Source organism: Fonsecaea multimorphosa (assembly GCF_000836435.1).
Source record: "Fonsecaea multimorphosa CBS 102226 unplaced genomic scaffold supercont1.41, whole genome shotgun sequence".
Taxonomy (NCBI): domain Eukaryota; kingdom Fungi; phylum Ascomycota; class Eurotiomycetes; order Chaetothyriales; family Herpotrichiellaceae; genus Fonsecaea; species Fonsecaea multimorphosa.
The window spans coordinates 61,377-85,278 of NW_015971675.1; the positions used below are offsets into that span (position 1 = coordinate 61,377).

A 23,902-nucleotide genomic window follows, 5' to 3' on the forward strand; every position below is an offset into this window, starting at 1 on the left:
GGGCGAAACAGCCGACACTGGACAGCTGAGGGCTGCAAGCTGCGAGGTTGCCGGTGGACCGACAGGAGACAAGAGCGCGGCAGCCATGAGGATGCATGTTATTTTGGTCATCGAGTCCTTTCGGAGGACGCAGACGGACGCAAGAATATGGGGACAAGGGGACCAGATCTTGGTTGGTACGTAATGGCAATAACCCCAGGCTCGTATCAGCACGGAGTCACTAGCTAGATATTTGAGTGGGGGAGGAGAAGTACTAGCTCATAAGCGAAAGGTGTAAACTGAGGGCGCTTCATGGAATCATGGCCGACCATGGGAACCTGGGAACCTGGGAACCTGGCGACTGGGAATCATGGTGGTGAGGGGATGAAATGGGATTAGGGTACTTCGCCTATGTACTGTAGGCACCCAGTAGGTAGCCACCCAAAAGCACCCAGTAATAGCAGTTACCCAGTCGCCAATTCTCAGATCCTGGAACCCTGTCCAACTTCTGACCTCACCACGCACCTACACGCCCTTTCCTTGCCTCGTGTGCTTGGCCTTGTACGGCTTTGCCTTGGGTAGGAACACTGCTTGCACTATCGGTGAGTGAATGCAACAACAGCTCTATGTCTGGAAGAGACCTTCGATGTCCAGCCGCAGACGCACCTCGAGATTGTGTGAAAAGACCACTCCTACTATGGTCGACAATCCAACCACCCTTGCTTGAGAGAGCGAGAGAGAGCGAGAGAGAGCGAGAGAGAGCGAGAGAGAGCGAGAGAGAGGGAAACCATGTCCACCACGATTGAGCCTCACAAAAGAGCAAGGGAACACACCGCAATCAGGCTGGTAGGCCGAGTCTCAAAGTGCCTCCCGCCTCTCCTCGACCAGGCAGCTGCAATGCCTCCCCCCTGCTCACCCTTCGCTCAACACGGAGCAAGCAAGTACCATCTAACCTGAGCAGCCTCTCCTGTCACCCAACTGCTGCCCCGCCCACTTTTGCTCTCTGATACTGCTCCTCCCTTACCTCATGGAGGAATATGGCCAATAAGGTCAGCTTGGTTTCCCCTGTTCAGCTCAATACTCCCGAACAAGATGCTCTTCTCAATCCACCACACCCTACCATGTGCGTCCTTCGCCCGCTTCAGCCCCCTTGCGGCGCCGTTTCTCCTCCTGTGCGTCACATACTCCCGTCCACAGGGCCAGCCAGCCCTATCTCTCTTCCCACAGTGTCCTGGCCATTGAACCATTCTGGTCGAATATGGCAAAGTGGACTCTTCCGAGGCCACCACCAGATATCACTTACCCTTTGCTTCTTGGTGAGTGCGGAAATTTGATTCGTCCTTTGTGCGCCATGTGCAAATCACACCGTCCGCAGCCAGTCCGTCTGCATCTCAATCAAACCCCGGTGCGTCTTTTCCATCTGCCAGATCGACAACGATCTTGCTGGGACCAGGATTGGGAACATCCATAATGGAGACTTCCACGCTCCATGACCCTGGTCAGTCCGTGCTGCCCTCTTAACTGTTCCACCATGGACACTACCTGGGAACTGTACACCCATTCACATGGTCGGCCTCTAGACCACCTTTCTCAGAGCGGTTATCTCTGCTCCACCACGCCGCCACTACACCCGATCACTCAAGAGGCCCCAGGTGTCCCCAGGACAGAAACGCTGCTGCTATATTTCGAAGAGGGTCCAGCACTTTTCAACCCTCGACCTCGATTCTCATTTCATTCCACTCGCGGATTGCAACTCCTCCAAGGCTTCCATGCAGTGTGGGCAGCCTTCAGGCTAATCTTCTTTCGCATCGACAAGAGGGCTACTGTCGTTTCGCTTCTTGCCCTATCCTCTTGAACCTACTTGTCTGGTCAGTATGTTCTCAATGTCCACATTGTCTTGAAGGTCATTTCCCTACGTTGTGCAGCAATGCCACTCAGGCTTCGCAACAAGGCCCTGTCATCGCTGTCATGGATACATTTGACACTGGTCTTCTGAGGTCTGCAGCGTTGGCATTTCGGTAATGCACCACCTCTGTCCATTCGTTGTCCTCCTCTGATGGCCTTCTGGTAGCACATGAGCCCGTGGATGTAGAGCAGGATATCCTGGCCTGACATTGTCGACTGCCACATATCCTCATTCTTCAACACAAGGGTCGCTCGTGTGTCGATGAAATTTTATTTCTCCTTCGATTGCTCTCATGGATCCCTACGCTTCTTATGTCTGTCCTTCTAACTTTGGGGCAACCAGAATACAGCGCTCGAATCCTCCGATCGACGAGTCTAAACTCCTTCTTTCACAACAGCAGCAACAGTTGCCGCCGTTTCGAGAGGTTGGTCCGATGAAACACCCTTCGACAAGCTTTTGCTAACGCCTATCAGCTCCTGGGATCCAACGTACAACCCTCCGTCGACCCTATAACAGCGAGTGAATCTAGATCAGTCGCTCAAGCGGAGAATATGACAAGAAGAACCTTCCAACCATCATCCAGGCCGTTAAAAATCGAGCCGCCATCGCCCGAACGATCGCAGAATGGAAACGGCGTCGAGTCTTTCGACAATATGTCTGCTCAAAGCAGCGACTCGGCGTACAATGCTCCCCGTCACCACAGGCAGAACTCGTCCTGGAATCCGCCTTCCCAATATACTGAGCTCGTCAGTCCGTATGGCACCCAAGAGCGTCCTCCGTGCACCATCCAGACCCAATTCCCACCTTCCAGGGTGAGCCCCTGTTTACCGTCAATTAGAGATTTCGACCGGTTGAATGCATACAGCCCTTCCTTTTCAACAACAGGCTCATATGGATATGGTGGCTCCGGAGGGCCTCCCCCGAGTCACGAGGGCTACCATTTCAAGACGGAAACGTCCTCTTATTATGACCCACCTCACCGATATGGACAGAGTTATCCACAGACGAACAGACCCAATGCTCCGCAGATGGAGTATTCAAGGTATCCGCCCTCACTTTATGAGTATCGTGGCGGTGTCACATATCCCTCGCCTTATGCCGGTGATTATCTTCCCTCGCCGACAGGGTCCCATCATCCTGTCTCGCCAACAGTGTCAAATGAAGGATGTGGACTTCCGGGCAGGAGGCGGAGGGGCAACTTGCCAAAGCCTATTACAGACTATTTGCGACAATGGTTTCTGGCCCACCTGGAACATCCGTATCCGACGGAAGAGGACAAGCAACAGTTTGCTCAAACGACGGGTCTGACTATTGCTCAGGTACTATTTTCCTCCATGTGTGGAGAAGCAGGGACTGACCTTCGTTTTTGTTTAGATCAGCAACTGGTTCATTAATGCCAGAAGACGCCATCTCCCCGCGCTGCGTCATCAGGTCCGGGAGCGAGCGTCACAAGCATCGGCAGCTGAATATGAATCAGACCAGGCGCGGCGTTAGGACCCAATGACTGATGCAGCCAGCCATGAGTCTCGTGCGGACTTTTGCAGGTGGAAAGGTGAAAAGTGGGTGGCTTTGGGGATGGTCAGCAGAATGATTTGCCAGCGGAGAGCTCTGGCTCTGAAAAGTACGGATTTGTCTTTTCCTGCATCTCGGGCACTCAACATCAGCCGGTCCACTCCTTTTTGGCATTGTTGGATAACTCGTTGAGAAAGCATTGGCCGTTTGTGGTGGGGAATATCATTTTCCTACGTCAAACGAATAGGTACCTAGTCCATGCGAGGAGTGAGTCGGTATTTCATGCAGGTAACCGGTGGCAGGCGGTCCTAATGGCACAAATTGACTGACTGATTGTATGAAATGGACCTTTTTCACCCGGAATCGATACTATGCTGTTCCTCATTTCCGTAAGGCACTGTTTATCTTGGAAAACTGTCTCGAGGTTGCAACTACGATACACAGGAGGATGTATAGGGAGCTGTTCATTGGGCCATGGATCCCATGAGGTCGGTTTTTGACCAAGAACCCCAGCAGCTTATACAGTAGGTACAAGACATGCATGTCATCTTGCACCTCTCAAATAACCTGACAACAGGGGCATTTGCAGATCTCGAGTCACCGCCATCAAGTGTCAGATTCTTTTTTACAGTGCAATATACTCCCTGCAGCTGCTTTCACATTGCGGACATTTCCCACCGCCCTTTAGCTTTGGAGGTATATTTGTATGTCAGACAATTCGAACGGCCAAGAGTTGTCCAATGGGGTTGCTACAGAGCATATGCGCAGGCCCTGATAGACACCTACTGCACCATTCTGATGAGGGAAGTCGCGGCGAAAGCGGTGTGGCGGCTTTTCGAGCTTTACCTGTGAGAAATGCTGAAGGGAGCTTACGATTCATATATGTATGGATGCTGCATGGTGTACTCGGTACGTCCGGCAGACAAAAGATCCCTCATCGTCTCGCGTTCCCCTGCAGACCAAGCTCTCCTAGCCCACGTGCTTGAACCTCTGAAAAGGATCGGGGAACGGTCGGAATTGACTCAGCCATGCTGTATGCACTTGCGAATCCTCCTTTTCCGAGTCCTCCGTAACAGATTGTTGACTGATTGATTGACTGACGTTTATGACAAAGATCCTGACACACGAGGCTGTACTATATCCAAGTGTCCACATGCATAGTACCTCTTGGTGGATTGTCAGTGGAGGATGACCAAGCCAGTAGTAAACACCTGCGCGAATTATCTGATCAATAGTTCGCAAAGAGATGGGAAGATAAGATTAGATGACGCGGAGAGTATGAATTGGAAGACTGGTACTGGTAGGTACTGCTAGGCAGAGACCACCTGGCACATTTCGCGCACTGCGGCGGGGAACAAGGGAACGCCATTGTAGTGTCGATGGTACCAGAATTTGGGTCATGGTGTCGCCGTGATCGGAGCCGATAGGGACCTTCATCCTGTCCTGTGGTCGCATCAGCACCACCACGAACTCCACATTCGTGGATTGCAGACAGGAGAAAGAGAGTCTGTACCGAGTACAAGGGCAATGCCCAGACTCGGTTGACAGCCGAGGGAGCCCGATAATCAGACTCATGGAAATTAATCATATCTTATCGTATCAATCTCCTGTCAGATTGTGGATGGCATGTGGGACAACTTGAAGTCTCTAGAAAGCACGGACGGATATCCAGTAATAACAAGTTCAGCAAGTTCGTCCAGTCCCGAAGTCGCAAGCAACGACTAGTCGGTACGAAGTACGGCGGGAGAGGGTCTTGACTGCGAAGGGATAGCCGTTCCCAATTGCCTGTTTAGTGGAAAAGGATTGACCCGTCGTCGACAAGCCGGGAATCGGCGCGGGGCACGGTTGACGTTCGAAAGATCGGCTTTTTCCACCCTTTTTTGCCTGCCGCGGGAATGCGCAGTCGTGGCATGACAACTCATCGGACAAGTCCCTGGCAACGTACGAAGGAGTACCAATGTGGCAATCATAGATCCCAACGGATTCCCGGTATCGAGTATGGAGTGCGTAGAAAGGGGAAAGTTGAATTGGTCGTGGAGTGACTTTGTCTCATTATTGATCGTCTTACTCGGTCCAAGCAGAAGAAAAGAAAGAAACCGGTGCCCACGCGGAAAAGGCCAAGTGAGCCGAATCAACTCTACTTGCAATAAGGAACCTGGAACCACTTAATTAGTGAGCATTTTCGTACATCCTTTGCAACGTGCCGATTTAACCCTCGCCAGGGACCAGAAACCGGAAGCCAGAAGCCAGCAGCCAACAGACACCCTTCCCTTCTCATTCCCATCAAAAGATCTCCCACTCCCCATCCGTTCCCCCAATTTCCATCCACCACCTTTTTTCCCTTCAGCTTCTTCCACATCATCATCCTACTTTTGTGCTCGTCTCTCGTTTCCTCGAATTCAAGCCATTGCTCCCCGAGTCGTTATTGTTGAAATGTTCAACAGCCCCTCCCGCTAATCTGTCCTGCCGCCACTGCTTCCGACAAAGCCTTCGAGTCAAGCTGTCTGGACGCGTTGTTAGTCGAGGGCTGTTCCTGGCCTTCGCCGCTGTCCCGAGGACTGATTCCGCACCTTACATCATCCACTCAGCTGCCCGTGAGTTCTCAGCCCACCAGCCCACACAACCCGCTTTCAGCCGTACTCAGCAATGCCATAATGCTGTCAAATCCCTTAGTTGACTGCCGTCCATGACTGCTGTATTATTATACAACAGCTGAATGCCCCTTCACGCCACGAAAGTCTTCAAAATACTGACCTGTCGCTGTCTCTAGGTGCTTTTCACACCATTCCTATCCGTCCCAAGATGTCAGCCACCATGGCCTCGGGGCACCCATTGCCTCTCACGGCCCATTCACACCCTGATAATCCTGTTCCCGAAGAACCTATGACTTCGAGAAAACTCTCAATCTCCGCATCGCAGCTTTCAACCGTTCCCTCCAGTTCCTACTCCGACAGTGCCTCGAGCGTAGACACAGAACCCACAACGCCCACCACCGAGAACCTTTCAGATGTGCCCTTCGATGATTTGAACGGCCAACCCAGTCAAAATCCGCAGGGCAAGAAGAGACGGGCTTCAACGCTATTGGTCTCTCAAGATTCTGAAGATGCGCGGCTGTTTCTGGGTGAGAGGGGTGCTTCTACCGCCATGATTCAGAAGGCATGCTGTGGCGGAGGTTGCTGCATGCTGCAAGAGCTGAGAACAAAGAGACCCCGCCCAGGTCAGACCCCTCTCAAGATCCCTCAAAACCCAGCCTACCAGAGCTTGAAGATCAACCTGGGCCATCTGAGCTTGGACAGCGAACTCTCGGGCATCGTCGAGGTACCTCCCAAAACAGTGTCGTTCGAGTCCTTGTCGAGTTCGCCCTCCCGGACCTATGCAGAGCCCCAAAGACAGCAAAAGCCAGAAGTTCTGAAGCATCCTCCCAATTTCGTCACTCCGCACCCGCCTTATGAGGTATTTTCAGCACCTCTCTTTCACGCCCGCGAGTTGACGAAGCCTGGTGCGGAGAAAAGGACATACCACTTCGACATTGACGTGACTGATTATCCCAAGGAAAGTGGAGATGTTGATTTCGTCGTAGGAGGTGCCATCGGCGTGTGCGCCCCCAACCCGCCAGATATGGTTGACCAGATCTTTGATCTGCTGGGCGTCCCAAGTTTTGTGCGCGACAAGCCGATACTACTGAAGACGACCACGGGACGGTGGCCCACGATCTGGGGAGAAGAGGAGGCCCGAGAATTGGTCACCACCCGAAGAGAGCTTCTAACATGGTGTTCAGACATTCAGAGCTATCCTCCCACCAAAGGGCTCTTCCGGCTCTTAGCCGAGCACGCAGAAGACGAAAACGAAAAGATCATTCTGATGTACTTGTCTTCAGCTCAAGGCCAGGCAGCGTTTTGCGACCTCCGGACAGGCCCTTACATCACTCTTCCACAACTTCTCAGCTCTTTCCCCTCCTCCAGACCTCCCCTCGATCATATCCTGTCTGTCCTCAACCAGCTCATGCCTCGATTCTACTCCTTGTCTCAGGATCCAACCATATCTTGCCAGCGGGACGGTACCCAATGTCGGCGTTTGATCGAAATTGCGGTGACGGTCCACGAAGCGGATGACTACGCTACTGGCAAGCGAACGGGCGTCGGATCGGGATTTTTGGAGAGACTGGCCAAGCAGGTCATCCAGGCTGAGCAGGAGGGGAAAAACCCTCGTGATTTGGATTTGCGAGTCCCCATGTTCCGGGGCCTTATGGCCAACCCTCTGGCCCGTGAATTTGTCACCGATGGACCTATGCTTCTGATTGGAGCTGGGGTCGGCATCGCTCCGTTCCGAGGATTTGTCCACCGTCGATTGAAGTCAGCCAATTGCGCAAATAAAGTCTGGGTGCTCCAGGGAGTGCGGGACAGTCTTTTGGACGAGCTTTACTCTGGTGACTGGGGCGTGCATGAAGACAAAGTCAAGAAAGTGGTTCAATCCCGACGAGGGCAGGGGCGTTACGTCCAAGAAGAAGTCCGCGCCCAGGCAGACCTGGTCTGGTTTATCATCAACGCCGTGGACGGAAGGATTTTTGTCTGTGGCAGTTCCAAGGGCATGGGTGAAGGTGTGGAGGCCGCGCTGATAGATGTGGCGATGGCCAAGGGCAAGTTGAACCGCGATGAGGCACAGAGCTTTTGGGATGAGAAGAAGAGCTCGGGCCAGTATATCGCGGAGACTTGGTGAGCGAAATCAGGGGGAACGTTTCGAAATGAACTCCCACCTTGGAGACATGCCGCCCTCGGAAGTAAAGTACGAGACAACAGTATCGGAAACCCGAAAGACATCTGACCCCCGGGGTCTTTTGGCGGGTTATTTACAAAAAACACAGAAATGACTGGGCTGGCCGGACTGTTATGGATTTTCATTTGACTTGACATGAACCGTGGCGCATAGCGAGTGGTGTTTTTGGGTCACAGCGAGAAAAAGGGACACGCAAAACGGTGAACTGTTTCTGGACATGAAGACATTGATGTTTGAGTTGGACGACGCTCCGCAAAAAGACGGGAACCATTGCGTTAGGCCCAGGGTGGTGTTCTCACCACTGTGTTATCTGCAAATACTGCATTATCTCTTGGGCGGACCCTGTTGACTTGTGTTCTGTTCAAACATCAACACAGGGCGTGATGATGAAGTTTCTGTTCTTGGATATACATCTTGCACTCGGTGTGATTATGGCTGCATTACACTTGCTTTCGCGGAATGCTCATACACTTAGATATATGATGGACTGTAAATACGAAATATGAAATATGAAGACGAGGAAGACGAGAATACTTGATCGTGTAGTCGTCACGAATCTAAAACCGCTTTTGCTACATCTAGCTGATGTTCCGCAGAGTCATTCTAATTTTCCTTCTCCCTCAGTATCGCGAATATACCTGTCCTCATGGTGTGGTTGGTCATTGAGGACCAGCATTTGTGACGGGCCAGAAAGGAGCGGCGTCGTCGTATGTATTTATTTTACTTGATATAGCCCAGATCGCGAAATGCCCTGTCCAGGATCTCTCGGACTATCTTATCCTTGCGCACGGTGTATTCCTGCATCGACTCGCCCGCTGCCTCGGACATTGCGGCACACTCACGCTTGACCGTCGCGTAGCGTTGCAGGTCCTCGGGGGTCTTGACCAGCCACTCGCGGAAGATGCGGTGCCTCTCGACCTCCGGGCAATCGGGCCCGAACACGTGGAGGTTGATGGGATAGCTCCCCGGACGGTCCCCTTCGTCGACGAAAAACCGATGCTGATGCCACGCCGGTTCGCGGAAGAGGAACACAAAGCCCGCGCGCTCGAGCGGCTCGACGTACGCGCCTTCGTCCTCGATGTCCCGCACCACCAGGTCCACGTCAATCACGTCCTTGGCCGGCAGGCCGGGGACGCTGGTGGATCCGGCGTGATGCACGGCGACCACCACTGGCACCGCGGTCGGACTTGTCGCGCCCGCGCCCAGCGCGGCCTCGATCCGGGCCTTGGTGTCGAGAAACCGTTGCGGCCACGCCGCGTTGGGCTCGACGATGGACATCTTGAGTTTCGACTTGCGGTGGTTCACCCGCTCCACGGAACTGCCATCGTCAATGTACTCCCTGACAATATCTTCGGGAGAGAGTGGCATTGTTTTTTGGAGTCAAAAGTGGTACGAAATGAGTGTTGACGTGAAATTTTGTGGCAATGTTTGTTGTCCTCCTAATCGCTTTGTCCATTCTCGTTGCCCTCTGCACGTTTTCTTGGCGTCTTCGGCTTTTGAACGACTCGCTCACTGGCATGTTACATATTTGTCGTGTGTTGCACCCCCTATGCAACAGTCAATCTGGTAAAATATCACGCGGACTTCTTCAGAACAATTATTACGAGGACTTTTGTGAGCACAGGTGAGACGAGATGGATTGATTCACGAGCAGGATTTAGAAACGGCGCGGTCAGGATAAGAGCGCCACAAGGCCTGAGCAGTTGAGCCATTGCTTGCGCCGCCAAGCCTCCATGCAGGTGATAAAGGCGAGGCATCAGCGATTCGCCGGCCTGTAACGCTCGGTTATTCTCTGCAGCCGACTGCGGCTGAGCGTGATGATGCGGCCGGGTACCTTCAGGCTGCGCCGAGCTGTCTGTCCATGTCCCAGCCTGACGGCCAGGCTGCAATTGTTTCCAGTCTGCGAGATGCCTCACTCGGCGTGCAGGAGTTCGTCGAGCTCGCCAACGCGGATTGTGAGACGAGATGCTCACCGTCGCCCGGCCGCAGGATGAGATAACTGCCTGGTGGTACTCTGGCAACAATTCAAGGTGAGGACTGTTCTGCCATGTTGCCGGCCGTGTTGTCTTACAGAACGCTTGTAGTTCCGCCAGGATAGCTGCGGACGCATATGCAAGAGCCGTCGAATACTTCGAAAGAGAGCTGGCCGAGACACAGAGCGAAAGAGCATGGATTCGCGGGCAGACGTCGCTTGAGGATGTCAAGATGACAGTTGAGCAGGCCCGGGATGCCTATCAGGATCGATCGGAGCACCATGCCAGAGCTAAGAGGTGGATTGATGCCTTTGTAGGGAATATTGCTCGTTATGGGACCGTGCTGGATACACTTGCCAGTGCTGACCCTCTACATGCTGGGCTTGCTTGGGGAGCTATCAAATTTGTTTTTGCGGTACGCCTCCATGCACGGACGAAAGAGACTATATTGATGTATTCCAGGGAGTGTCGCAATATTCGCAGCATGCAGCAGAGTTTGCAAAGGCCCTCGCCCGGATTGGCGACGTTCTGCCGCGCATTCGTGTGGAACTGGCACTCTACAGCACGCCTCACATGATAGAGGCCGTCGCTCAGTTGTATGCACATGTCCTGCTGTTCCTCCAGAGAGCCGTGACGTGGTACACCTCGAACCGCACCAGACGCATCTTGAAGACTGTCCTCCGACCCTCGCGGCTCCCTATCCAGGAAATCGTTGCAGACATGGAACTCTGTGCTGAGAATGTGAAAATGATTGCCAACACTGCGGGCCGCGCCGAGATCCGGGGCCAGTCGTTCGCCTTGGAGCAACAAACCATGCGTCAACGACAGATCCAGCAACACCTGTTGCGCATGCAGGCCCAGCTGGAAAAAGTGTCCATTTCCACTCAGCAGCATGAGCAGAGCTTGCAACAGCTCATCCAGCATACCATGAACAGCCACGATCTCCTGAAATCCATCAAACTTGACGTGGGTAACTCCACAGCGATACTCGGTGGCATGCAAACTGCTCAAATCATCCAAGTCCTGCGCCCAGCTAAACTGCCTGAAGATATCCTCCGCACTTGTCAATCTTTCTCAAGACGGCGAGCCTCTTGGCAGCAGAACGACCGAGCCACGACGGTGATGATCAGTCGTCTAAAGGAATGGACCCGGCTTCCGACATCGTCCATTTTTACCGTCAAAAGCGGGGCACGGGCATTACAACGTACACTGGATATGGTTGTACAGATGACGACGCTGCTTCAATCGACGTCATATCCTACATTCTGGTGTATCTCTAATCCAAGTGAGCGCAAAGGGACAACAGCCGTCAGTGATGTCCTCCGCAGCTTGATTTTTCAAGCTCTCCGGCAAGATCCATCAATTCCTTCACGAGATGCGCAGCTATGCGATATTTCCTCCTACCAGCGCCCGCACAGTCTGGACGAATGGGCCAGTATGGCAACATCCGTTCTCTCCAACATACCGCGATGTTTTGTTCTCGTCGCAGTTGAAAATTTGTACCGGCGGGGAGGATACAGTTCGGAGGTACTGGATCAGCTTCAGGCAACATTGACCGAAGTGTTCGAAGGCGCGTCGCGAAATGGTTGTATAATGAAGCTTCTAATAGTCACTTCCAGCAGCTCCACAGCCGCGACTTCCCAGTCCCGGAACTATGGTCAAATCGTGGTGACTATGAGTGCCCCTGTGCCTGCCGCTAGGCGATTACCAGTTTCCCGAGCACATAACACTGCTCTGGGACGTGCAAGATCTATTGTCCGATCCAGGTAACCAAGGCTGACAGCAGGGTAATCTATATATTCACTCGCTGCAAGTCGGATGTCGCTGCCACAAATGGAAAGTTGATCCCTTCCCTTGGACTTCCACAATGACGCGCTGGGGGAAGAGTTTTCAGGTCTATTCTTTGTAAACCATGTACAGCGAGATGATTGTTGCGGAAGGGCCATTTGGGTTTGAAATGGAAAGAGGTACCCTGCTTAATTCAATTGGTTTGAGAGCTGGTCTTGGAATCGCTCTTTGCCTGAGCCCTACCGTCAGAAATGCATACAAGGCAGGAGTTTGTCGAATGGTGTATTTGAACTACTGCAAGGTTTCAACAAAGTAGTGGAAATGGCGAGCTCAAAGCTGGCAACCGATGCGCTGAGGAGCTGGCACATTATACCGACCTTTCCCATTCGGATGTGCATCTCAAGGCGGCTGTGCTCACTGGTGCCTGCTCAAGCTTGCCCACCCACCTCCCTCGAGCCTTCCAACAACATCTTTTCTACCAGCCGTCATTCCACGAAGGCTTAATCATTTTCTCTAGGACGCTACTGATAGTCTTTCAAACTACCTAGGTATATACGACTTAACGAGCCTGCACGGCGCAAGATAAGTGCACTTTTCCCGGACTGGGCCGACTGGCGGGACTGGCTATCTCCCTCCCTATTTTGTTGAACAGCCCTGTATTGTCTTGAGTCCGTTCTCAAGGAAAATAAATACGCGCTGCACATACATTGCTGGTTTCTGGCGTTGCGTCTAGGTATCATGGACCCAAGAATCTCATCGACCAGAACCAATCCACTCCTCGGACTTGCTGCTCAACATCTCGGGAACCGTCCGCTGACAGCATTCGAAGATTTACACATGCGGCGAAATATTAGGCCCGAGCTCGCCCATTTACAGTCGCCTCTTCAAAATCTGCAACCAGAGCTTTCTCGGCTCGGCTCCCCTGCACAGCGCCTTGAAGCGCTTGATCCTAGGGTCAGCCGTTCGGTCGTTCAGCCTCTTGTGGATACGTCCTCTCTCCCGCATAATTTGTTGCAAGTGAGCCAGGCAGAGGAGGACGATGCTCATTTCCCAGAAAACCAACGATCGGATATTCGAGATTGGCAATGGGATGACTCGAGCAGTGATGACTATAACGGCAAGAAGGAGAGCGTGCGGACCGTACGGGTCAGGAGCAGTGGGAAAAGTCGACCTGCTGCCATGAACTGCCCACAAGTGCCTAGCCACCGCCCTCATAGTGACTATATTATGCACCACGACCAGTCACCTCTATACGACTATACGTTGTCAATGCGGACCGAGATTTGGGACGATCCCAATGACTCAAACTCCGTCCTGATACGAAGAAACCCTTTTTATCACGAGAAAAAATCCCAAGATGAACTTTTTTTTGTTACCGAAAATTTCGACATCAGAGGCGCGATGCTGAAGCCATTCCCATCGTCTCCCACTAAATTCGGTCATCTCACCTACACGATCTCAGAAGATCGATCGGGTGATTCAGGTTCAGTCATGCGACAGCTTCTTTCAGCGTTGCAAAGCCAGCGAGGTGCAAGACTTGTGCAGATTGTAGGCGTCGGTCATGACGTTGCACGTGCAATGCGTGGAATGCTGCGAACGACGAATTTCAACTACTTTGACTGTGAATATGAGGAAAATTTCTATTTTGAAGGCAGATTTGCAAGGGTTGTATACACAAAGCCAATTACTGAAGGGTGGACCAGTTTTCCGGAATCTTTAGTGTGTGAAAAAGCTTTAGAGCAACTAGGATATCCACACCGGAAGCTTCGAGATGTGAGACCCTCGACAAATTCCTTACGAATGCTCACTAACCAGGAGGTTTACAGGGAAGAGTGGAGGTGCCACGATGCTTCTCACTATGCCATATTGAAGAAATAGTGGCCTTGTCAAAGATATACACTGGTTTGACGGACTCCAACGAAGCAGCCGAGATGGCCGTGGAAACACACCAAGCCTGGCCATCTATTCACTCATTTGCCAGCGCGAAGACAGAAATCCCCTCGAAAGCTATACACCACCAAGCTTTGGTAGATCTAGGTATTTCATGGCGGCAGCAGGTACGTTCTTCTTGTCAGATCATCTCCCCCAGTATCTTGTTCTGAAGACCTTCCAGAACTCTATGACAACCATTGTCGACAGACCTTTGTCCATTCAAGAGCTCATTGAGATTTTCCAACGATCCACTGCAATTCGAGGGTGCGAAGGGAGCTATTCGAGCGAACCTACCTCATAGTTGAAGCGGATCATAGATAACCTAGCTCGAGTCGGAGGCGAAAAGGCGGTAAATGATGGATCTATCGAAGGGGGAAGCTGCTGCGCCGCATTGAAATTAGTTCTTTACCAAGTCTCAGGCCCTGCCTCCCACAATGATTCTCAAGAATTGGTGGAATGGCCATAATTTACGAAGCTGAGGTTGAAATCTGATTGTGACGGCAATGAGGCGCCGTCACAAACACTTCCGGTCGACTCTGGCCTCTACAACTGGCTAGTTTGGCGCCGTGTGCATGACCAACAACTGCTGTGCGCCAAAATGGCGAATCATCGTCTATTGCGATCCTTCAGGAGTGTTAGCGACGACTGATCAATCTGTGGCTCATGCGACAACTTGTGCACCTGGAAACCTCTGCCTCGTTCAGAATCACATCACGCCCTCACACTCAGGAATTCTGCAAAGTCGCCTTATAGTTCGTCTTACACTAGTACCAACTGATCCAAGTTCCGGAACTCTGGAATTTGGCAATTGGTGCGTGGTCATCGTCCTATCGCAACCTTGAAGCAAGCGTCAGCCTTACTTCACTCGAGTTCATTGCAATACATTGTTCCTCGGCGATTTCCAGAACGGGGGCGAAAGGGCTTTATAGTACTACGCTTGAGCGGCGCACTATCTCACTACCCTGTCGAAAAGGCATGTCGCGCTCTCAAGAGACATCGGAGAGCCGCAAACCACCCGATGAGATTGGTGACAAGTCCCAGAACCAAAAAGATGCCTGCGAAGATTCATCTCTCGATCGGGAATGCCCTATCATCCACCGTGTCTACTGCACGCACCCCAACGTTGATGGCGAGGACCACAGTGAGCACCCAGATTCTGCAGACTTCCTGGACTCGCCTCGACTTTATAAAAACGATCATCGAGCTTCAGCCTTACGCGGTCGGCACCAGCTTCCGCAAGGACAGCAGCCGGATGCAAGAAACCCCGTCTTGGTAGTCAGAGGCTATGACTGTACCGCCTATCACAAAACGATTAGAGGGTCTTTCGGCGACGTTCCTTCGAGTCTCGAGTCTCGTATCTCGAGCAGAGTCAGACCCTATGCCTGTGTCCTCGCGGAAACCGCATCCTGCGCGGAGGCGACCTCGGAGCAGATAACCATTTCAATGGGATTGTCGACTGCGCTGAGGGAATACACAAAAGAGTGTAAACCACCCATGGGTCATTGGGACCCTCATCGAGATGTCTATGCACCGTATGACTATTTTTACCATTTCCGCCACGAGCTGCGCGATCGATGTGCTCCTAGCTTACCACAGCCTGAAAGAGGACAGCTACTTCTACTTCTCAACTGCATTGACAAGATTCAAGGCTCCAAATTCGACGAAATCGACCGGGATTTCGCCTGCGGCAAGGTCCATCGAGATACTTTCAGCAAGCTCTTCGCCCCCAACGAGCTCATTGTGAACATTGAGGAAGATCACTCGCGGGCTTATATTGCAGAGACTATCACGATAACCAAGCGCACTATCACCCTCGACTGCTGGACTTGGATCTTCGACGGCAGTTTCAAGAAGCATGACTCTACCATAACTGTCCCGTGGCCAGTGACGAACCCGGAAGAGGTGCAAATAAGCAGCCTCTCCACCTTCCCGCTGCGACTGGACAAGACAGGTCTTCGGGAGAGGCTGGTGCAACGCGGTCGGAAATTCTGGAGTTGTCGGAACAGAAGGCTCGTGAGCTACAACGCACCATTCCCGACCATCTTCGAGCTGCAAGTCACAAACCCAAAGTATATGGTCGACTACAAGACCTACCGAGAGATTCATCCTTCCCAATTTGAAGTCCCTTTAGCAAGCGAGAGGGAAATGTTAGAGCGGGGTGTGACGATGGATGCAGAAGAGCCTCCCAACGACGACTTTTCCCTTCTCTTGCCTGACACAATTGTTGGCTACGCCTTCCATGACAAGAAATGGAGAAGCCTCTACGTTGAGCATATCGAAGAGGTACGTTGGAACGAAGAGGCCTTCAGTCGGCTCGTCTTGAAGTCGAACAAAAAGGACACCATCAAAGCCCTTGTGAGCATTCACTTGACCACCGTGAAGAACGTCGACTTCGTGGAAAACAAGGGAAACGGCTTGATCATGCTCCTCCACGGATCGCCCGGTACCGGCAAGACCTTGACAGCGGAGTCTGTGGCTGAAGTTGCGAAGAAGCCCTTGTACCGAGTAACTTGTGGCGACGTTGGTACGTCCGCCGAAACGGTGGAAAAATACCTCGAGTCTGTCCTGCTCTTGGGTAGTATCTGGGAATGCGTTGTGCTGCTCGACGAGGCGGATGTGTTTCTCGAGGAGAGGCAAGTCACGGATCTTGCACGGAACGCTCTGGTATCGGTATTCCTGCGTGTCTTGGAGGTAAGGTCTAAAACATTTTCCCAACCCTTTCTAGTATATACGGACGCCCTGACCAGTGTACTGTAGTACTACGACGGCATCTTGATCCTGACCACCAACCGCGTGGGCACATTCGACGAAGCGTTCAAATCCCGCGTCCAACTCGCCATCCACTACCCGGCGCTGAACAGCGAGGACCGCTACGAGATCTGGTGCAACTTCATCGAGGCTCTGAAGGAGAAGAAAGTGTCCATGCTGTACGAGGAGCTCCGGCGCAAGGCTCTCGTCATGGCCCGCCGCCGCTTCAATGGCCGGCAGATTCGCAACTGTCTCTGGACGGCGACCCAGGTGGCCAAGTACAGGAACGAGCCGCTGGGGTACAGCCACATTGAGCAGGTCATGGATATATCGCAGGAGTTTGAGGATTACTTGGAGAAGACGCGCGGGCTTACGGACGAGGAGAATGCCCAGGAGAAGGGTGTCAGGGCTTTTGACCCCGAGGTCAACGGCGATTGAGTTGGATTGGTGTCCGAATGGGGACAATCCCACCCGGCGAGCATGATGGCAAGCATACCTAGGTATTTATTTTTGGTGGATGCTCAATTCATGATGGTGCTATTACGCGGTGCAAGCTGGGAAGCCGTAATCAGTGGCGTTAAGGATATCATATATGTGGCAGGAGAGAATCTATAAATGTCAATTCATACATGTATACTGTTGGACGTTTCCGCCCTATACCGTGTATAGACTCCTTGATTGACGAAACAGAACCCGTGGCACCTGTACCCCTAACCCATGACTTTCCTCTCTATTTCCTTCCCCCCCATTCTGAGGCTTGTTATACATATGCTGTGTCGTTGACTTATAGAACGAACGGTTTGAAATTTTCCAGCTTTGGTTTCGTCCGCACTCGCTGGAGCTCCAGTCAGTTGGCGACCGACTTCTTCAGCTGCAAGAAGATGCGATTCCATTTGGCCGCGAGGGCATGCTTCGCCGCAACATGGATGGTCGTCGGGTCTGCGAGGCTTTTGAGGGCGTGTTGTCTCATCGGGGGTAGGCGCTGTTGAGTCGGCGCAAAGAGCCGAATCGGATGCTGTGGCATTGGAGTGCGGAGGCTGAGAGCTGCTTCTTGGAGGATGGCAAATGTTGCCGTCGTGCTCAGAAAAGTTTTGGGCAGATGGAAGAGTTGGCTGGTTGGTCCTGGCGCCATGCTGTGGTGCTGTGGAAATGGAAGCGCTCCTCGGCGCCCATGCGGTGGCAGATCCGCTGGGAGGGGGGGGAATTTGAGGTTTGTTTTGGTTGTGTTTTGTCAAGAGTGGGTGGGTGTGTTTGGTTTCTCTTTAGCCTCTTGGTCCTCGGAGGACGTCTAGGTACAAGTTTGCCAGATCCCAGTCCGGCGAGGCATCGCTCGTGTCTTTATCTTTTCCATAAAGTTTCGTGCGTCGAATCAGGGACCGAGCATTTTCAACGCTGTAGATCGAGGGCACTCCGCTGCCATCGGTGACCGAGTCGAGAAACCCACGTAACAGGGTCTCGTCTTCTTTGCTCACACCTTTTGCAGTGACGTCTTTCAGGGCAGCAGCATCATCGAGAAGACCTTGACTGGCACTGCGTGTGGCGTCAAGCTGGGGCTGCTCAATGAAAGAGACCTCGACGACCATGCCTCTGAGGTTGGAACCCGTTTGGGTCTGGCGAGAAGGGGTCTTTAAATCTCCGATGCGGATCACCCACTGGCCATTTTCCAGGGACAGGGCCGTGCCGCTATCGACAATCATGGACTGTCGGTGGGCCCATTGTGGTTGGAATTTCGTCCCGATGAGTTGGGTGAATGGGTCGGCGGAGCTCGAGGGGACTGTCACTACGGTAAATGTTGTCGGCTGATCCGTCGGCTGAGATTTGTCCTTTGGTGGACTTGTGGCGACATAGGTCTTGAAAGGCGTGTGCGACAGAGTCAGGATACTGGCCGACTTACGCTGAGATGTGTCGGAGCCGGGGAGCAGCGAGGAGGTGTCGACGAATAGGCGGTAGTCGAGGTGGAAAGACGGCAGAGGTTCGGCAGGAAAGGAGCGCGAGATGTGAGAGATCAGGGCTGAAGATGGCGACGACTGTCCTGGAGCGATGGGCAGGATGAAGACTCCTGTCAATGCCATGTTGAGGTCGGAGAGTGCTTTGTGCTGTTGATGTAGTATATATGCGTATATACCTGGGTGAGTATGTACGGGAGGATCCCGAGGTCTTTTATGAGCCCCAAAACGGGCAGTTGATTGTTGGGTGACACACTACCGAGTAGTAGAGTGCGAGATCCGAGTCTAGGCATAGACACTAGGTACCTTAGGTCCTTAGTGGCAGAGTTTAAGCTTAAATCTTAACGGCATCTTAAAATCTCGTGGGGGCCGTCGAGCCGTTTCCTGTTCGACTCCAGGAACCCAAAGGCGCCCCCCTTGAAACTCCAGATTTGGGGGAATGTTACTATTTGCGGATCTTAATTTCTCTCCCCCTTCACGTCAGACTACAAACGACCAGATGGACCTCATCACTTCCTGTTCAACATTTGCACCAAGATGATTCTGATACGGCGACTCTGGCTGTTGCCAGCGTTCTTCCTGGCTGGTATTATCTATTACATGTACCTCTGGCCCAGCGATCCTACCGCAGTCCCCTTCCCACCATCGAGCCACAAGACCAATCTACACTGGACCAAACGGCCCGAGCGATATCCTCTTGCAGGTTATCGAGAGTTTCCTACGGGCCCTCTCGAGAAAATCCCCAAGATCCAGTTTGACTTCGACGCGCACCCCGAAACTGCGGCTGCGAGGACGACCCGAGAAACAAGAAGAGCTGCGGTCAAAGAAGCATTCGTTCATGCCTGGAATGGATATAAGAAATATGCCTGGGGTCAGGATGAAGTTGCTCCGGTCAGCGGCGCATATCGCTCCAGTTTCGGCGGCTGGGGGGCTACTCTCGTCGACACAATGGACACGCTCCTCCTGATGGGCATGAAGGATGACTTTGACCTCTGCGTCGAGCAAGTCAAACGCATCGACTTCACCACCAACGATGTCGACACGCTGAATGTCTTTGAAACTACGATCCGCTACCTCGGTGGCCTCCTCGCCGCGTATGACCTCACCGACGGAAAGTACGGGATTCTGCTCGACAAGTCACGCGAATTGGGCGAGATTCTCTACTCGGCCTTTGACACCCCGACCCATATGCCCATGACGCGGTGGAACTGGAAAAAAACAGCCCTCGGCGGCGAGATCGAGCCTGGTACCAACACGCTGCTGGCGGAAATCGGGAGCTTGACGGTCGAGTTCACGCGGTTGAGCCAGCTGACCGGCGACCTGAAATACTTCGACGCCGTCCAACGCATCGCAGAGGAGATGGAGTGGGCCCAGAACACCACCCGCATCCCCGGGCTGTGGCCAACCATTGTCAACGCAAAGGACATCTCGTGGGACTATAACCATTTTACAATGGGTGGCATGGCCGATTCGACCTATGAATATCTGCCGAAGCAGTACCTGATGCTGGGAGGCCGGGACGAGAAGTACAAGCACATGTACGAAGAGGCCATTGACACTGCAAAGAGGCATCTCTTCTTCCGCCCACTGGTGCCAGGGGGTGACAATATCCTTTTCAGCGGCAACGCGGCCTTGACTTCTCTCGAGACGATCCCCATCGCCAACATTGAGCCGCAGGGTCAACACCTGGCCTGCTTTGTCAGTGGCATGGTTGGCATCGGCGCCAAAATCTTTTCTCGACCCGACGAATTGGACGTCGCTCGTCGACTGATTGATGGCTGTGTCTGGGCTTACAATGCGATGCCGTCCGGCTTGATGCCCGAAACGTTCCACATGATAGCCTGTCAAATTGGCACGATCGATCCATCGCCTGGAAAATGTGACTGGACGGATGACAAGTGGTATGAAGGCGTGTCTAGAAAACACACCTCGAGCCAGGAAAGCGACACAACGATGAGCGCCGTTGAGCGCGGCAAACGACTCGTCCAACAACGTCGTCTGTTCCCGGGCTTCACCGACCACGGCGACAACAGATACATCCTCCGCCCGGAGGCCATCGAGTCCGTCTTCATCATGTACCGCATCACAGGCGACCAAAGATACCAAGATATTGCCTGGAAGATGTTCCAGGCCATCGACAAGGCGACGAGAACGCCCATTGCGCACGCGGCCATCCACGATGTGAGGCACGCAGAGCCCGGGAAAAGTGATCGCATGGAGAGCTTCTGGCTCGCCGAGACGCTCAAGTACTTTTACTTGGTGTTTAGTGAGCCGACATTGGTGGACTTGGATGAATGGGTCCTCAATACGGAGGCGCACCCCTTGAAGCGGCCGACTACGTGATAACTCTTGGATAGCTCCAAGATTGATGCCTCGTCCCGACTCGTGGTCGACTGCACAGACCTGAAGCCTGAGCACCGGTCCCGTCCCGCTCGAAGTAAAGCGGAAAAGTCCTCTCTGTATCGGGCCAGTTCGACGTTTTTGCAACGCACGCTGCTCTCGGCCAGTACGACAATATCATTTAGTCTCAGCACTGCCTCCGCAGCCCACAGTCAAGCTCTGAATTGGTCGGAACAAGACCAGCAGCCAGATGCAGTACTTTGGATCATCTTACATTCTACTTGATGAAATCAAGCACCTGACCGGTATCATGCGACAAACCGACGCTACAGCATCGGATAGAAGGCCACTCTCCAACGACGCTACTTGAAACCAACCAAATGCCACATATACTTTAGGCTCTGATTAATCACTTAGGTAGTCGACTCTGATCCGCGTCCTTTTCTTTCCCAGGGCAGCCTGGCCTCAAAGCCGGAAGGGACGTGCAATCGACAAGTGTGTGGGAAGCAGCAGGTCGGATCAGACTAGACCAGACCACTTGCAGAGACAAGTTTCTTCTACCGACAGATCACACCTGCTATCACTATCTGGATCCAGATAGTGTATTCCCACAGGCTTCTGACTCACACGGTATCTTTCCACCACCTTTTAGGGGATCGGAGGATGCATTTCATCTTCTGCATGACGAAGAGCACCACGGGAGCAAAACATGTACCCCACCGGAAGTCACTTTCTCCTGGTCTCGTTTCTTGGGTTGTATAAACAGGAAGACATTGGTCTCGAGACTCGCTGCCACACATACACACATACATACACAGCCACGGATAGGAAAAGGAATCAAAACACATTAGTTGACCAGCCACATCTCCCTCTCGCCTATCTCCATGGGACGTACTCTCTCTCTCTCTCTGCATTTCCTGCCATTCCATTGCAAACTTCCGTGAACATGACAGAAACAGTGCCTCCTAGTACTGATACATCGTGTCCCCCTTTTTTTCTGCACCTCCCCCAGCAACAAAGAGATAGAAGCTGGCCTAGCCCGTGGATGGAAAGCTTCCCCCGTCTCTCCCCTTGCCGATATTTCACAACATGCCATCCGGTTCTCTTTCAAGACAAGACATGGTAAAAACAAGCATGAGAATTTGTTGCCCTTCGTAGCTCTACCCTTGACTCATTCGCAGCCCCTCTCCTCATTCGCCATCTGCCTCCCCGTCGATATCGATAGTCTGGCAGTCAGTGTCCATTCCGACGACCGCACCGTGAGCCAGGACATCACAGCATCACAATTCGGTCGCGGAGTTCTCGCTCTGCGCCTCGTTGCTCGCACTGGGGCTTCTAGATCCCTGGCACTCCGTTCTCGCCTCGAGCAGCTTCTTGCCTGAGCAGTTCATCCACGTCCTCGTCCAGATTCCTCAAAAGATCATCGCCTCGAGCATTTGTCTGCTGTTGTCCTCCAATTTCGAGGCCGGTCGTCCCACCGAAAGCACCTGCTGCGCCTTGATCTTGACTTTGTGGTGCTTGACCAAACCCTTCCATACCCATCTCGCCCAGGTCAGGAACCTGCTCGTCCCCACCGTGAGATATCTTGCGTCTCTTGGCTGACAAACCATTGACTCCGTGTCCACCACTTGCAGAACGGACGCGCGGCGTTACCGGCGCATTTGGCTGGCTACTCGTGTCGCCGGAGGCGCTGCTGGGTAGGAAAGCTGTATAGTCCGGTGTCGGCGTCGCACCAATGCCGGAGAAATCAGCCAGAGCAGCTGCAACGGCCGGGTTGTTGGGTCGAAAGTTTGCCAGGCCGGGGGAGTCAGGGGCCGCGGGAGCTGGAGCTGGCTGCTCCCACTGTGCGTTATTGGGTGGAGGTTGATCGAACATACCACCGGCCACAAAGTCGCCTTCGTCATCGGTAAGCTCTTCGATCTCGGGACGTTCGGAGAGAAAATGGTTAGCTGGATTTTCGCCGCTGATGTTGTTTCCACCAATTTCGTTGACCGCAGCGTCGGTGCTGCTTGAAGCACCGCCCGTATTGGTGGCACCGAAATGTTCAGACGATGATGCTGCCTCAGCGGAAGATAGTCCGCGAATAATGGCGTCTTCGACCTCTCTCTTCTTTGCTTCAGTGCTAGTCTTCCGACTCTCTAGCGTCAGATACGTCTCCTCATCCTTCGCCAACGCTACCTTGTTTATCTCCAAGATTCGCTCAAGGTCCGCGATCAGAGCCTTTCGAGCCTTGATGCTGGCCGAAACGGATGACTCAGCCGCGGCAAGGGACTTGATGAGGCTAGACAGTCGCGCAGCATGGACGGGCGGGCTGGGTAGCACCGCCTCCGGATCGTTAAGTTTCGTATACTCGTTCTGTGCGTTATCGATGGCAGGCCTGGCGGAGATGGTCTCTTTGGTCACAGTGATCTGTAACGGCGCCAGACTCTCTAGTTCTTTTGGCATGGCGCCCGAGGAAGAGGTGGAGCCGAAGAGAGAGTTCCCCATGAGGGTCTTCTTCCCACCGGATCCCTTTGATTTGTCGACTTCGTCGACTCGCGCATCGATAGCATCCAGAATTGGAACCTCAAAGACATTGCGCGTGCGCCATACCTCGACAACTCGTCGGATCTTGCCCTGGATCTCGGGGGGTGAGGAGCGGTAGGCGGTCTGAATGGCCTCGGCCATCAAAGGGGAAAACGCGTCGGGAAATTCAGCGCGCTTTCGTGCTCGCGCGTTTTGAACAATATCGTTGACCAAGTAGATGAAGTTGAGGCGTTTCGCTGGCGGTGAGTCGCGAAGACGGGTGAGCCAGTAGTTTGCGATGCGGTCTGCATGTCTCCTGGACAACAAGTGTCAGCAGGAGTTCAAGTCCCCAGAATGGCTTTCCATTGGGGGTCTATGGCAACCGGAAGGGGACGTACTTATGAAACATGATCCATTGTGAGACCGAGACGATACTATCTTGTGTCTCGTTGAGGGTCGAGAGCTTGGCCTTGAGGGCCTCATCGGTGTACGACATGGTG

General features: G+C 53.0%; 9 protein-coding genes across 9 annotated transcripts; 6 read left to right on the forward strand and 3 right to left on the reverse strand.

Moving 5' to 3' along the window:
* Positions 1–2,538: 2,538 nt before the first annotated feature.
* On the forward strand, positions 2,539–3,379 carry Z520_11637 (uncharacterized protein; the record flags this gene model as incomplete). Its single annotated transcript, XM_016782125.1, has 2 exons — positions 2,539–3,204; positions 3,260–3,379. The coding sequence occupies 2 exons, from the start codon at positions 2,539–2,541 to the stop codon at positions 3,377–3,379; spliced, it is 786 nt and encodes a 261-aa protein (XP_016626731.1).
* A 2,820-nt stretch (positions 3,380–6,199) lies between these two features.
* On the forward strand, positions 6,200–8,113 carry Z520_11638 (uncharacterized protein; the record flags this gene model as incomplete). Its single annotated transcript, XM_016782126.1, has 1 exon — positions 6,200–8,113. One exon carries the CDS (start codon positions 6,200–6,202, stop codon positions 8,111–8,113), a length of 1,914 nt encoding a protein of 637 aa, XP_016626732.1.
* Positions 8,114–8,890: 777 nt separating this feature from the next.
* On the reverse strand, positions 8,891–9,538 carry Z520_11639 (uncharacterized protein; the record flags this gene model as incomplete). The annotated part of the gene is made up of 1 exon (XM_016782127.1): positions 8,891–9,538. The coding sequence occupies one exon, from the start codon at positions 9,536–9,538 to the stop codon at positions 8,891–8,893; it is 648 nt and encodes a 215-aa protein (XP_016626733.1).
* Positions 9,539–10,135: 597 nt separating this feature from the next.
* Z520_11640 (uncharacterized protein) lies at positions 10,136–11,913 on the forward strand (the record flags this gene model as incomplete). The annotated part of the gene is made up of 3 exons (XM_016782128.1): positions 10,136–10,200; positions 10,255–10,558; positions 10,606–11,913. The coding sequence occupies 3 exons, from the start codon at positions 10,136–10,138 to the stop codon at positions 11,911–11,913; spliced, it is 1,677 nt and encodes a 558-aa protein (XP_016626734.1).
* Positions 11,914–12,669: 756 nt separating this feature from the next.
* Z520_11641 (uncharacterized protein) lies at positions 12,670–13,809 on the forward strand (the record flags this gene model as incomplete). Its single annotated transcript, XM_016782129.1, has 1 exon — positions 12,670–13,809. The coding sequence occupies one exon, from the start codon at positions 12,670–12,672 to the stop codon at positions 13,807–13,809; it is 1,140 nt and encodes a 379-aa protein (XP_016626735.1).
* A 1,029-nt stretch (positions 13,810–14,838) lies between these two features.
* Z520_11642 (uncharacterized protein) lies at positions 14,839–17,049 on the forward strand (the record flags this gene model as incomplete). Its single annotated transcript, XM_016782130.1, has 2 exons — positions 14,839–16,554; positions 16,621–17,049. The coding sequence occupies 2 exons, from the start codon at positions 14,839–14,841 to the stop codon at positions 17,047–17,049; spliced, it is 2,145 nt and encodes a 714-aa protein (XP_016626736.1).
* An 824-nt stretch (positions 17,050–17,873) lies between these two features.
* Z520_11643 (uncharacterized protein) lies at positions 17,874–18,683 on the reverse strand (the record flags this gene model as incomplete). Its single annotated transcript, XM_016782131.1, has 1 exon — positions 17,874–18,683. The coding sequence occupies one exon, from the start codon at positions 18,681–18,683 to the stop codon at positions 17,874–17,876; it is 810 nt and encodes a 269-aa protein (XP_016626737.1).
* A 411-nt stretch (positions 18,684–19,094) lies between these two features.
* On the forward strand, positions 19,095–20,900 carry Z520_11644 (uncharacterized protein; the record flags this gene model as incomplete). Its single annotated transcript, XM_016782132.1, has 1 exon — positions 19,095–20,900. The coding sequence occupies one exon, from the start codon at positions 19,095–19,097 to the stop codon at positions 20,898–20,900; it is 1,806 nt and encodes a 601-aa protein (XP_016626738.1).
* Positions 20,901–22,232: 1,332 nt separating this feature from the next.
* Z520_11645 (uncharacterized protein) lies at positions 22,233–23,898 on the reverse strand (the record flags this gene model as incomplete). The annotated part of the gene is made up of 2 exons (XM_016782133.1): positions 22,233–23,718; positions 23,801–23,898. 2 exons carry the CDS (start codon positions 23,896–23,898, stop codon positions 22,233–22,235), a joined length of 1,584 nt encoding a protein of 527 aa, XP_016626739.1.
* Positions 23,899–23,902: the final 4 nt, after the last annotated feature.